Below are 13,559 nucleotides of genomic sequence, written 5' to 3'. Positions count from 1 at the left end.
GAGTTCAGTGAGATATTCTGGCTCAGCCCCTGTAGTGTTTCTACAGGGCGGCGGAGTTCAGTGAGATATTCTAGATCAGCCCCTGTAGTGTTTCTACTGGGCGGTGGAGTTCAGTGAGATATTCTGGGTCTGCCCCTATAGTGTTTCTACAGGGCAGTGGAGTTCAGTGACATAATATGGCTCAGGCCCTGTAGTGTTTCTACAGGGCTGTGAAGTTAAGTGAGATATTCTGACTCCGCCCCTGTAGTGTTTCTACAGGGCGATGGGTTTTAGTGAGATAGTCTGGCTCAGCCCCTGTAGTGTTTCTACAGGGCGGTGGTGATATGTGAGATATTCTGGCTCAGCCCCAGTAGGGTTTCTGAGAGGGTGGCGGAGTTCAGAGAGATATTCTGGCTCAGCCCCTGTAGAGTTTCTGAGAGGGCGGTGGAGTTCAGTGAGATTTTCTGGCTCAGACCCTGTAGTGTTTCTACAGGCCGGTGGAGTTCAGTGAGATATTCTGGATCAGCCCATGTAGTGTTTCTACAGGATGGTGTAGTTCAGTGAGATATTCTGGCTCAGCCCCTGTAGAGTTTCTGACAGAGCGGTGGAGTTCAGTGAGATATTCGGGCTCAGCCCCAGTAGGGTTTCTGAGAGGGAGGCGGAGTTCAGTGAGATATTCTGGCTCAGCCCCTGCAGAGTTTCTGGCAGGACGGTGGAGTTCAGTGAGATATTCTGCCTCAGCTCCTGTAGTGTTTCTACAGGGCGCTGATGTTCAGTGAGATACTCTGGCGCAGCCTTTGTAATGTTTCTTCAGGGCGGTGGAGTTCAGTGTGATATTCGGTCTCAGCCCCTGTAGGGTTTCTGACAGGGTGGTGGAGTTCAGTGAGATATTCTGGCTCAGCCACTGTAGTGTCTCTGACAGGAAGGTGGAGTTCAGTGAGATATTCTGGATCAGACCCTGTAGTTTTTCTACAGGGTGGTGGAATTCAGTGAGATATTCTGGCTCAGCCCCTGTAGTGTTTCTATAGGACGGTGGAGTTCATTGAGATATTCTGGCCCAGCCCCTGTAGTGTTTGACAGGGCGCTGGAGTTCAGTAAGATGTTCTGGCCCAGCCCCTGTAGTGTTTCTACAGGGAGGTGGAGTTCAGTGAGATATTCTGGCTCAGCACCTGTTATGTTTCTACTGGGCGGTGGAGTTCAGTGAGATGTTCTGGATCAGCCCTGTAGTGTTTGACAGGACGGTGGAATTTAGTGAGATATTCTGGTTCAGCCCCTGTAGTGTTTCCTCAGGGCGGTGGAGTTCAGTGAGATATCCTGGCTCAGCCCCTGTAGTATTTCTGACGGGGCAGTGGAGTTCAGTGAGATATTCTGGCTCACCCCCTGTAGTGTTTTTCAGGGTGGTGGAGTTCAGTGATATATTCTGGCTCAGCCCCTGTGGTGTTTCTACAAGCCAGTGGAGTTCAGTGAGATATTCTGGCTCAGCCCCTGTAGTGTTTCTACAGGCCGGTGGAGTTCAGTGAGATATTCTGGCCCAGGCCCTGTAGTATTTCTACAGGGCGGTGGAGTTCAGTGAGATATTCTGGCTCAGCCCCTGTTGTGTTTCTACAGTGTGGTGGAGTTCAGTGAGATATTCTGGATCAGCCCCTGTAGTGTTTCTGACAGGACGGTGGAGTTCAGTGAGATATTCTGGCTCAGCCCTTGTAGTGTTTCTACAATGCGGTGGAATTCAGTGAGATATTCTGGATCAGCCCCTGTAGTGGTTCTGACAGGACGGTGGAGTTCAGTGAGATATTCTGGCTCAGCCCCTGTAGTGTTTCTACAAGCCAGTGGAGTTCAGTGAGATATTCAGGCTCAGCCCCAGTAGGGTTTCTGAGAGGCCAGCGGAGGTCAGTGAGATATTCTGGTCAGCCCCTGTAGTGTTTCTACTGGGCGGTGGAGTTCAGTGAGATGTTCTGGATCAGCCCTTGTAGAGTTTCTGGCAGGACGGGTGGAGTTAAGTGAGATATTCTGGCTCAGCCCCTGTAGTGTTTCTACAGGGCGGTGGAGTTCATTGAGATATCCTGGCTCAGCCCCTGTTGTGTTTCTACAAACCAGTGGAGTTCAGTGAGATATTCTGGCTCAGCCCTGTAGTGTTTCTGACATGGTGGTGATTCGTGAGATATCCTGGCTCAGCCCCTGCAGTATTTCTGACAGGGCAGCGGAGTTCAGTGAGATATTCTGGCTCAGCCCCTGTAGTGTTTGTCAGGGTGGTGGAGTTCAGTGAGATATTCCGGCTCAGCCCCTGTGGTGTTTCTACAGGGCGGTGGAGTTCAGTGAGATATCTTGGCTCAGCCCCTGGTGTGTTTATACAAGCCAGTGGAGTTCAGTCAGATATTCTGGCTCAGCCCCTGTAGCGTTTCTACAGGCCGGTGGAGTTCAGTGAGATATTCTGGCCCAGCCCCTGTAGTGTTTCTACAGGGTGGTGGGGTTCAGTGAGATATTCTGGCTCAGCCCCTGTTGTGTTTCTACAGTGTGGTGGAGTTCAGTGAGATATTCTGGCTCAGCCCCTGTAGTGTTTATGACAGGGCGGTGGAGTCCAGTGTGATATTCGGTCTCAGCCCCTGTAGGGTTTCTGACTGGGCGGTGGAGTTCAGTAAGATATTCTGGGTCAGCCCCTGTAGTGTTTCTTAGAGGGCTGTGGAGTTCAGTGAGATATTCTGGCTCAGATGACCCTGTAGTGTTGCTACAGGGTGGTGGAGTTCAGTGAGATATTCTGGATCAGCCCCTGTAGTGTTTCTGACAGGACGGAGGAGTATAGTGAGATATTCTGGCTCAGCCCCTGTAATGTTTCTACAGGGTGGTGGAGTTCAGTGAGATATCCTGACTCAGCCCCTGTAGTGGTTCTAAAGGGTGGTGGAGTTCTGTGATATATCCTGGCTCAGCCCCTGATGTGTTTCTACAAGCCAGTGGAGTTCAGTCAGATATTCTGGCTCAGCCCCTGTAGTGTTTGACAGGGTGCTGGAGTTCAGTAAGATATTCTGGCTCAGACCCTGTAGTGTTTCTAAAGGGCGGTGAAATTCAGTGAGATATTCTGAATCAGCCCTTGTAGTGTTTGACATGACGATGGAGTTCAGTGAGATATTCTGGCTCAGCCCCTGTTGTGTTTCCAACAGGGCGGTGGAGTTCAGTGAGATTTTCTGGCTCAGCCCCTGTAGTGTTTATGACAGGGCGGTGGAGTTTAGTCTGATATTCGGTCTCAGCCCCTGTAGGGTTTCTGACATGGCGGTGGAGTTCAGTGAGATATTCTGGCTCAGCCCCTGTAGTGTTTCTGACAGGAAGGTGGAGTTCAGTGAGATATTCTGGCTCAGACCCTGTAGTGTTTCTGAGAGGGTGGTGGAGTTCAGTGAGATATTCTGGCTCAGATGACCCTGTAGTGTTTCTACAGGGCGGTGGAGTTCAGTGAGATATTCTTGCTCAGCCCCTGTAGTGTTTCTACAGGGTGGTGGAATTCAGTGAGATATTCTGGATCAGCCCCATTAGTGTTCCTACAGGGTAGTGGAATTCAGTGAGATAATCTGGCTCAGCCCCTGTTGTGTTTCTGACAGGGCGGTGGAGTTCAGTGAGATAATCTGGCTCAGCCCCTGTAGTGTTTCCACAGGGCGGCGGAGTTCAGTGAGATATTCTGGATCAGCCCCTGTAGTGTTTCTGACTGGACGGTGGAGTTCAGTGAGATATTCTGGCTCAGCCCCTGTAGTGTTTTTACAATGCAGTGAAATTCAGTGAGATATTCTGGATCAGCCCCTGTAGTGTTTTTACAGGGCGGTGGAGTTCAGTGAGATATTCTTGCTCAACCCCTGTAGTGTTTGACAGGGCAGTCGAATTCAGTGAGATATTCTGGCTCAGCCCCTTTAGAGTTTCTACAGTGCGCTGGAGTTCAGTGAGATATTCTGGCTCAGCCCCTGTAGTGTTTCTGACAGGATGGTGGAGTTCAGTGAGATATTCTGGTTTAGCCCCTGTAGTGTTTCTGACAGGGCAGTGGAGTTCATTGAGATATTTCCGCTCAGACCCTGTAGTGTTTCTACTGGCCGGTGGAGTTCAGTGAGGTATTCTGGCCCTGTCCCTTTAGTGTTTCTACAGGGCCGTGGACTTCAGTGAGATATTCTGGATCAGCCCCTGTAGTGTTTCTACAGGGTGGTGGAGTTCAGTGAGATATTCTGGCTTAGCCCCAGTAGTGTTTGACAGGGCGGTGGAGTTCAGTGAGATATTCTGGCTCAACCACTATAGTGTTTCTACAGGGCGCTGGAGTTCAGTGGGATAGTCTGGCTCAGCCCCTGTAGTGTTTCTGACAGGATGGTGGAATTCAGTGAGATATTTTGGATCAGACCATGTAGTGTTTCTACAGGGCGGTGGAGTTCAGTGAGATATTCTGGCTCAGCCCCTGTAGTGTTTGTCAGGGTGGTGGAGTTATGTGAGATATTCTGGCTCAGCCCCTGTAGTGTTTCTACAGGGCGGTGGAGTTCAGTGATATATTCTGGCTCAGCCCCTGTAGTGTTTCTGACAGGATGGTGGAGTACAGTGAGATATTCTGGCTCAGCCCCTGTAGTGTTTCTACAGGGTGGTGGAATTCAGTGAGATGTTCTGGATCAGCCCCTGTAGTGTTCCTACAGGGTGGTGGAATTCAGTGAGATATTCTGGCTCAGCCCCTGTAGTGTTTCTACAGGGCGGTGGAGTTCAGTGAGATATTCTGGCTCAGCCCCTGAAGTGTTTCTACAGGGCGGTGGAGTTCAGTGAGATATTCTGGCCAAGCCCCTGTAGTGCTTCTGTGCGCTTTAGTGTAGTGAGCAGTCTAGTGCTGCGCGCTTTAGTGTAGTGAGCAGTCTAGTGATGCGTGCTTTAGTGTAGTGAGCAGTCTTGTGCTGCGTGCTTTAGTGTAGTAAGCAGTCTAGTGCTGCGTGCTTTAGTGTAGTGAGCAGTCTAGTGCTGCCTGCTTTAGTGTAGCGAGCAGTCTAGTGCTGTGCGCTTTAGTGAAGTGAGCAGTCTTGTGCTGCGCTCTTTAGTGTAGTGAGCAGTTTAGTGCTGTGGGCTTTAGTGTAGTGAGCAGTCTAGTGCTGCGCTCTTCAGTGTAGTGAGCAGTTTGGTGCTGTGCATTTTAGTGTAGTGAGCAGTCTAGTGCTGCGCTCTTTAGTGTAGCGAGCAGGCTAGTGCTGTGCGCTTTAGTGTAATGAACAGTCTAGTGCTGTGTGCTTTAGTGTAGTGAGCAGTCTAGTGCTGCGCTTTTAGTGCAGTGAGCAGTTGTGTGTCTTGGGCTTTAGTGTAGTGAGCAGACTAGTGCTGCTTGTTTTAGTGTAGTGAACGGTCTAGTGCCACGCAGTCTCTAGCGCCGCGTGCTCCTTCCAAATGTGATTTAAATTAATTATATGTAAAACAGAAGCAGTAATTAAAGCCTTTCTTTGTGTCATTAAATCTCTAATTGGGAATCTCTTCTCTGCAGTGATGGTGACTCTGGATCCTGACACGGTTCATCCTCAGCTCCTCCTGTCTGAGGGGGGGAGACGTGTGAGACGGACGGACACATGGAAGACCCTGCCGGACACCCCCAAGAGATTCACCATCTACCCCTGTGTGCTGGGGAGCGAGGGGTTCACCTCCGGCAGACATTACTGGGAGGTGCAGCCGCTGCAGGAGAAGGCAGCGTGGCATGTGGGGGTCGCAGCAGAGTCTGTGGACTGGAAGGGATGTTTCACATGGTTACCTGAGGGGGGAGTCTGGGCTGTGCGGGGGTGGGATGGTTATTACACAGCTTTCACCTCCCCTGAGACCCCATTGGCCCCTCGTGAGAAGCCCCTGAAGCTGGGGGTGTATCTGGACTACGAGGGGGGGCGGCTGTCCGTGTACAATGCTGACTCCTGGGAGTTAATCTACTCCTTCCCGCAGGCCCCCTTCACACAGAGGCTCTTCCCGATCTTTGGTCTCTGGCCAGGAGTGGAGCTGAGGCTGGTGTGAGAGATGCAGGGCACTTCAGACCCTCATCCTTCCCCCTCCCCCCCCCTACAGGGGAGGAGCGGAGCGGAGGCTGGAGTGAGCCCCCCCTCAACTGTCACCCACGGTTTAAACTCCAACATTCCAAGGAATCTTCAAACTCCAACATTCCAAGAACATTCTTCACAATGACCCTCACCTGTTTCCATGACAACCAGAAGTCTCACCTGAAGCTATGTATCTCGTTTCCTTGTACATTTTAAAAACAAGGGCAGACAATGTTTGCAGTGTGAATCATGCACCAATAACGCATGTAACATGATCGTCTCAGCAGAATTAAACAAGCACTGGCATATCCAATAGGTCTCGCCTTTGGATCCTTATAAGTCTTTAGCCAGAGCTAATGGCTTTGGCTATTTTTCTAAGGTATGTTGTAGAGCAGTGCAGCTGCTGTGCTCCGTACTGCAAACCTGGTGTCTAGTGCAGTGGTGTGGGGAAGTGGCATGGTGTGGTGTGTTGTTGTTATAAGGTATGTGTTGGTGGGATGCATGTGGGTGGCATATGCATCTTTACAACAAAAATCGCTAAAGTTACCTTTACATTTTTTTTCTCGCCTTAAAACCTCTGAACACACAGGACATGTTCTTTGCAACAGACGTGCATCTTAATCCTCTGCACTACTAATTTAGAATGAGTGGAAACCGCCACTAGAACACACTCTGATCTCTCTCCCACAGACACATTATTTGCCAAGGTTAACTATTGTTGCCTGAAAACCTCTGAACACACAAGGACATGTTCTTCGCAGCAGGCACCTTAATTCTCTGCGCTACTTTAGCATGAGTGAAAACAGCCACTAGATAAAACTTCCAATCTCTTTACCACAGAAACATTAATTTCAGAGATTACCTTTACATTTTTATTGTCGCCTGAAAACCTCTCGATACACAAGGTCATGTTCTTTGCAGCAGGCATCTTAATCCTCTGCGCTACTTTAGAATAAGTGGAAACAGCCACTAGATAAAGCTTCCATTTCTGTCCCGCAGGAACCTTAATCTCTAAAGTTACCTTTACATTTTTATTCTCGCCTGAAAACCTCTGAACACACAAGGACATGTTCTTTGCAACAGACGTACATCTTAATCCTCTGCACTACTAATTTAGAATGAGTGGAAACAGCCACTAGAACACACTCTGATCTCTCTCCCACAGACACATTATTTGCCACGGTTAACTTTACATTTTTATTGTTGCCTGCAAACCTCCGAACACACAAGAGCATGTTCTTTGCAGCATGCATCTTAATCCTCTGCGCGACTTTAGCATCACTCTAAACAACCACTAAATTAAACTCCCATCTCTCTCCAGCAGTTACATTAATCACCAAAGTTCCCTTAACATTTTTAATGTCGCCTGAAAACGTTTGAACACTCAAGGACATGTTCCATGCAGCAGGCATCTTAATCCTCTGTGCTACTTTAGAATAAGTGGAAACAGCCACTAGAAAAAACTCCTATCTCTCTCCCTCAGACACATTTGCCAAAGTTCCCTTAACATTTTTATTGTCACCTGAAAACCGCTGAACACACAAGGAAATATTCTTTGCAGCAGGCATCTTAATCGTCTGCGCTACTTTAGCATGAGTGGAAACAGCCACTGGATAAAACTTCCTTCTCTTTTCTGCAGGAACATTAAACGCCAAAATAAGCTTTACATTTTTATTGTTGCCTTAAAACTTAGAGACACAAGGACATGTTCTTTGCATCAGGCACCTTAATCCTCTACGCTACTTCAGCGTGAGTGAAAACAGCAACAAGATAAAACTTCCGATCTCTCTCGCAGAAACAATAACTGCAAAAGGTTACCTTTACATTTTTATTGTTGTCTGAAAACCTCTGGACACATAGGTACATGTTCTCTACATGCATCACTTTAACATGAGTCGCTACACCCACTAGATACAACCCTAATGTCTCTCTCCAGCAGGAACTTTTTTTCCCCAAGTTACCTTTACATTTTTATTGTCGCCTGAAAACCTCTGAACACACAAGGCCAAGTTCTGTGCAGCAGGCATCTTAAGCCTCTGCGCTACTTTAGCATCAATGGAAGCAGCCACTGAATTAAACTCCCATCTCTCTCCAGCAGTTGCATTATTCGCCAAGGTTCCCTTTACATTTTTATTGTCGCCTGAAAACGTATTAACACACAATGTAAATGTGTTGTACTTGTAAAGCGCACGGCTGCCTCAGCAACGGGGCATCCCAGCGCTGCACTCATACCGCTGTGGAACCCTTCCTTGTTTTTTTCCTGTGAAATGTCCACTCCTGGGCACCCCCAAGGTGAAGCCAGGCATCCCAGCGCTGTTGGGGCCATTGTGAAGATTAAGCAAGCTATTGCCCAGAGTTGCAGCGTGGGACCCATGATTAGAATAGGCATCGAAGCGAGAATTGTCAGGTCCGAGGAAATTGAGCCCAAGTCCTGCCGAGGCGGGAATCAAACCCTGGTCCCGGGCCAGACCTCTGCATCAGGGTCTGCCGCTTTAACCATTGAGCCACACTTCTCCACGATGACATGTTCTTTGCAGCAGGCACCTTAATCCTCTGCACTACTTCACTATGAGTGGAAACAGCCACTAGCAAAAAACTCTGATTTCTCTCCCGCAGGCACATTATTTGCCAAGGTTAACTTTACATTTTTATTTTTGCCTGAAAACCTCTGAACACACAAGAGCATGTTCTTTGCAGCAGGCATCTTATTCCTCTGCGCTAATTGAGCATCACTGGAAGTAGCCACTAACTCCCATCTCTCTCCAGTAGTTAGATTAATCGCCAAAGTTCCCTTTACATTTTTATTGTCGCCTGAAAATGTCTAAACACACAATGACATGTTCTTTGCAGCAGGCACCTTAATCTTCTGTGCTACTTTAAAATGAGTGGAAACAGCCACTAGATAAAACTCCCATCTCTCTCCAGCAGGAACATTAATCGCCAAAGTTACGTTTACATTTTTTTTGTTGCCTAAAAACCACTGAAAAAACAGGGACATGTTCTTTGCAGCCGGCATCTTAATCCTCTGTGCTACTTTAGCATCACTGGAAACGGCCTCTAGAGAAAACTCCCATCGCTCTCTAGCAGGAACATTAATCGCCAAAGTTACGTTTACATTTTTATTGTCACCCGAAAACATCTCGACACACAAGGACATGTTCTTTGCAGCAGGCATCTTAATCCTCTGTGCTACTTTAGCATGAATGGTAGCAGCCACTAGATAAAACTTGGATTTCTCTTCAGCAGGAACATTAATTGCCATATTTACCTTCACATTTTTATTGTTGCCTAAAAACCTACAGACATACTAGGACATGTTCTTTGCCACAGGCATCTTCATCTTTTGCGCTACTTTAGCATGAGTGGAAACAGCCACTAGAAAAAAAAGTACATCTCTCTCTAGCAGAAACTTTAATCGCCAGTTACATTTATATGTTTATTATTGCTTGGAAACCTCCTGAACACACAAGGACACACAGAATTTCAGCGTTTGTGTTCGGATTTTTCAAAGTGGCATTTTGCACACACACATGGCCTTAGGGCATGTATGTTCGCCATATGTGCACCCATGCTTATTTCAGGGGTGAAGCACGGTGTCCTTTTGACACCCTGGCACACTTGAAATAGCATTCTCAATTTGCGATTCTATAATTGGGAATCGCAAATTGAGAATGTCTTCCAATTCAGTCCTATGGCCTCTAGGCCCATATGAATGAATGGGGAGGTATTCTTTAATTGCAAATCGCAATTGGCAATTCAGGAATATGTAGGATTCGCAAAATGTATTGCAAATCCTACATACATAGCGTTTTGCGATTCTCAAATAGCTATTCTCAAATATTCTCGATTTGAGAATTGCAAAACCTAGCATTGATACATATGGCCCTTAATCCTCTGCGCTACTTCAGCTGGAGTGGAAACAGCAACTAGATAAAACTCCGACCTTCTCCCGCAGGAACATCATTTGCCAAAGTTACCTTTACAGTTTTTATTTTGCATAAAACTCCCATCTCTCTCCAGCATAGACAATAATCTCTAAAATTACCTTCACATTTTGATTGTTGCCTGAAGACCTCTGAACACAGAAAGACATGTTATTTGCAGCAGCCATCCTAATCCTCTGCGCTACTTTGGCGTGAGTGGAAACAGTCCCTAGATAAAACTTCCTTCTCTTTCCCTTAGGCACATTAATCGCCAAAGTTAGCTTTACATGTTTATTGTTACCTGAAAACCTCAGAATACACGTTCTATTCAATAGGCATCCTATTTCTCTGCGCTCCTTTAGCATGATTGGAAACAGCCACTAGATAAAACTCTGATCTCTCTCCAGCAGGAACATTAATCGGTAAAGTTACCTTTACATTTTAATTGTTGCCTGTAAACCTATAAACAAACAAGGACATGTTCTTTGCAGCAGGCACCTTAATCTTCTGGGTCACTTTAACATGAGTCAAACAGCCACTAGATAAAACTCTAATCCCTCTCTCCAGCAGGAGTATTAATCACCAAAGTTACCTTTACATTGTAATTGCTGCCTGTAAACCTATAAACACACAAGGACATGTTCTTTGCAGCAGGCATCTTAATACTCTGCGCTCCCTTAGCATGAGTGGAAACAGTCACTAGAGAACACTCTCATCTCTCTCTATCAGGAACTGTTGCATAGCTCCTTTAAAACCTACATAGGATCTGCGCGTTTAGACAACATACACTGTATTCCTTGTGTCCAGACTGATTCCAAACACCCCCACTGCGGATGTTAGCCTGTGTACCAGCTGGCTCACAGTGCCACTAGAAACTCTTTTTACCAAGGAAAGAAGAGTTTTTGGCAACTATCGAACACGACCACCCTGATCCCTCAGGACCGTGGAAACAGTGTACTACTTTTTGCTCAGCCACTCGTGCTCACTTTGTCTCAGAGAGATACACAGAATAAGCAGTAGGGACGTTTTCTCTAAGCATTTATAGAACAGTCGTAATTCTAGTATAAGATAAGTGTGCTGAAACAATCATTAGACAGAAACAGATATAAAGTACTAGAAGCACTAGAAAGGTAAAAGGAATGTAGATTTCTACCATTTTGCCAAAACCATGAATACAGGCCAGTATATAAAATACATGACAGTAAAATGTGTACTAGTGCGATGCAACCCTAACTAGATGTACCCAAGTGTATCTGGCATGTCAGTAGGTGTAAAGCCAAGAATACTTCTAGGATAAAGTCAACCCCATTACCTGAAGTCTGAGACTGTGGGTCCTCGTCTTGGTCTCGAGCTGGACACTCCGCAAGGGATGTTCAGACCACTGCGAGCTGGAGGGTCTGCATGCAGGAACCTCAGCGTCTCACGTCAGTGTGTCAGCAGGGAAGTCCTGATCTCTCTCGATCTCAGCAAGATGTGATGTATTTATACCCAGAGGTCTCCCCAGGGGTTCTACCTTGCTGTGCCATTCTCGGACTTGGGATGACGTTGGGGATGAACCTTCTACATAGTTATTATGCAGTAGATGTAGGTCCAGCTGAGTTTCCAAGAATCCTCATGCATAATGTGTGAGGCTATTGTTCAGGGAAAACTCCAGGTACTGTGAGAAGTACTGTAACTAGGTAAAGGGTCAATCCTAAAGCCTGTTATGTATGTAGTGTAGGGGAAGAATATAGGTGAAGGGTTATGATGTTACCCAAGCCTATATTAGGGTACCTATACAGAATATAACGCCCACTCCTCATCCGACTGGATAACATTATTAAATTCTAACATACTACTAGGTTGCCTAGACAGTGGTATGCAAAACAACTATTTTTAAAATATAGTTGTTGGACTTGGCCCTTTTTGCAGGGTCATCCATGAACTTGAACTCTGACCTGTTTTAGTTGCTTTTATGACTCTGAGCACTTTACCACTCCTGATCAGTGCTAAAGTGCATATGCTCTCTATGTTAAATTGATGTTTTGATTAGTGACTCCATGACTGACCTCGTATCGTGCACCGGGTGTGCCCGGTGCTTGTAAATCAAATGCTGCTGGTGGGCTTGCAGCATCGATTGTGCCAACCACCAACGCAGCCCGGAAAGTGTAACTCTGGCCTGGCACTGCAGAGCCCGTACGCAGTCTGGGACTGTTGTGTCGACTAATCAAGTGCACCCACAGTCCTTAAACCTTTTCTGCATAGCAGTCATCCCTACGGTAGGCCTAGGGGCAGGGTACGTTGTATGTAAACGGTAGGACATGCCCTGATGTTCGTGGCATGACCTGATAGTGAATTACAACCTATTTCGTTTTTCAATATTGCAAATCTACCTGTTCCCATAGGCCAGAACTGGCAGTTTTGATTATAACATCTTATAATTCTAACTGACCCGGGGGATGAGGAAGAGATTTGAGTTTAGTATGCCTGAACTCAGAATGATAAAATGCATCTTTTTAGTGAAGTTTGTTTTAGCATTCTAGACCCTCTGCCTTCAGAGGATTAAGTATTTCTGAGTATAAATATGGGGACCCAGACCCCAAGAAGTTAGATCACTTCTGGGAACACAAGACAAACCTTTACCAAAGAGAAGAACCGAAGGAATCTGCAGGAGTTTGGACTGCCCCTCTGCCAGCGTGCTGTTGTTGGGCTGACCTGCAGTGGTGTCTTCATTGCCGAGAAGAAACTTTTCCAGAACATTCATCATCTTGTAGAATATTTCTCCAAGGGCTTGAACTGAGCTTGCCTCCTGTCTGAAGTCTCAGGGATACAAACGACTTCACCCCTTCTGTTTGCTTGCTTCTGGAACTTCCTGTTTCAGTTGCTACAGAAGGAATCTGCAACACGAATGCCAGCGAACGTCTCTGCAATCTGCATCGAAGTCGTGAGGGCTGCTCAGACTTGTACCCGTAGACCGACGCCTGCTGGTGTTCTGTATCGACCCTGAAGCCGACATCATCGCAGAGCCGATCCAAGGCGAAGGTGGCCAAGAACTCATCAACACCGTGACCTCGTAAGGAACCGTGGTTTCGGCGCCATCGTAACATCACCACCTCTCTGGTCGGGAACTGATGCCTCCCCTGCCTGTGCAAGCATCCAGGACACCAACTCATCATCTTCCCCCGAAGCAAGGAACAGACAAAGCAAACCGCCAACGACACTGCATCTTCCCAACGCCGTGAGCTGTCTTTGTTTTGCTTTCCAAGGTACTGTTCTGTGGGGTCTGTTTTGATCTTGGGCCCAACGCTGCGCACCTCGTGGTCGGCGCCATACTTTGGGAAGTCTTTGACCTAGACGTTGTGATAACTCCCATTGGGGTTATCTGTTGCTGAAGACTGATTAAGTGAATTACCTATTTTTTAATTAATTCTACTATCTGGAAGTATTACTTGTGATTACAGTATTGTGGATTTTTGTTGTTTGTATTCTTGTGATAAATCTATATAAAGAATATTTATTTTTAATAACCCGGTGTGGTGTCGATCTGTAGTGTTTTCACTGTATTACTGCATGTGTTCACAAATGCTTAACACACTGCCTCTGAGATAAGCCTGTATGCGTCAGCAGGGGTTATCCAGGAGTGTAATACCCTTTCCCTGACTTAGAAGCAAGG

General features: G+C 46.8%; 1 protein-coding gene across 1 annotated transcript in view; it reads left to right on the top strand.

The window, feature by feature from the left end:
* Positions 1-6,295, top strand: part of LOC147697976 (E3 ubiquitin-protein ligase TRIM39-like) — a 331,555-nt gene extending 325,260 nt beyond the window's left edge. Inside the window, exon 6 of the mRNA XM_086933382.1 lies at positions 5,450-6,295. Within this exon, the coding sequence (XP_086789508.1) occupies positions 5,450-5,961 (512 nt within the window). The 3' untranslated portion in view covers positions 5,962-6,295. The remainder of the gene's footprint in view (positions 1-5,449) is intronic.
* Positions 6,296-13,559: the final 7,264 nt, after the last annotated feature.

The sequence above is a fragment of the Lissotriton vulgaris genome, chromosome 8, assembly GCF_964263255.1.
Source record: "Lissotriton vulgaris chromosome 8, aLisVul1.2, whole genome shotgun sequence".
In the NCBI taxonomy this organism is placed as follows: Eukaryota; Metazoa; Chordata; class Amphibia; order Caudata; family Salamandridae; genus Lissotriton; species Lissotriton vulgaris.
Note: the sequence above shows the minus strand (reverse complement) of the source record. Positions and strands in the feature narration are given on the sequence as shown.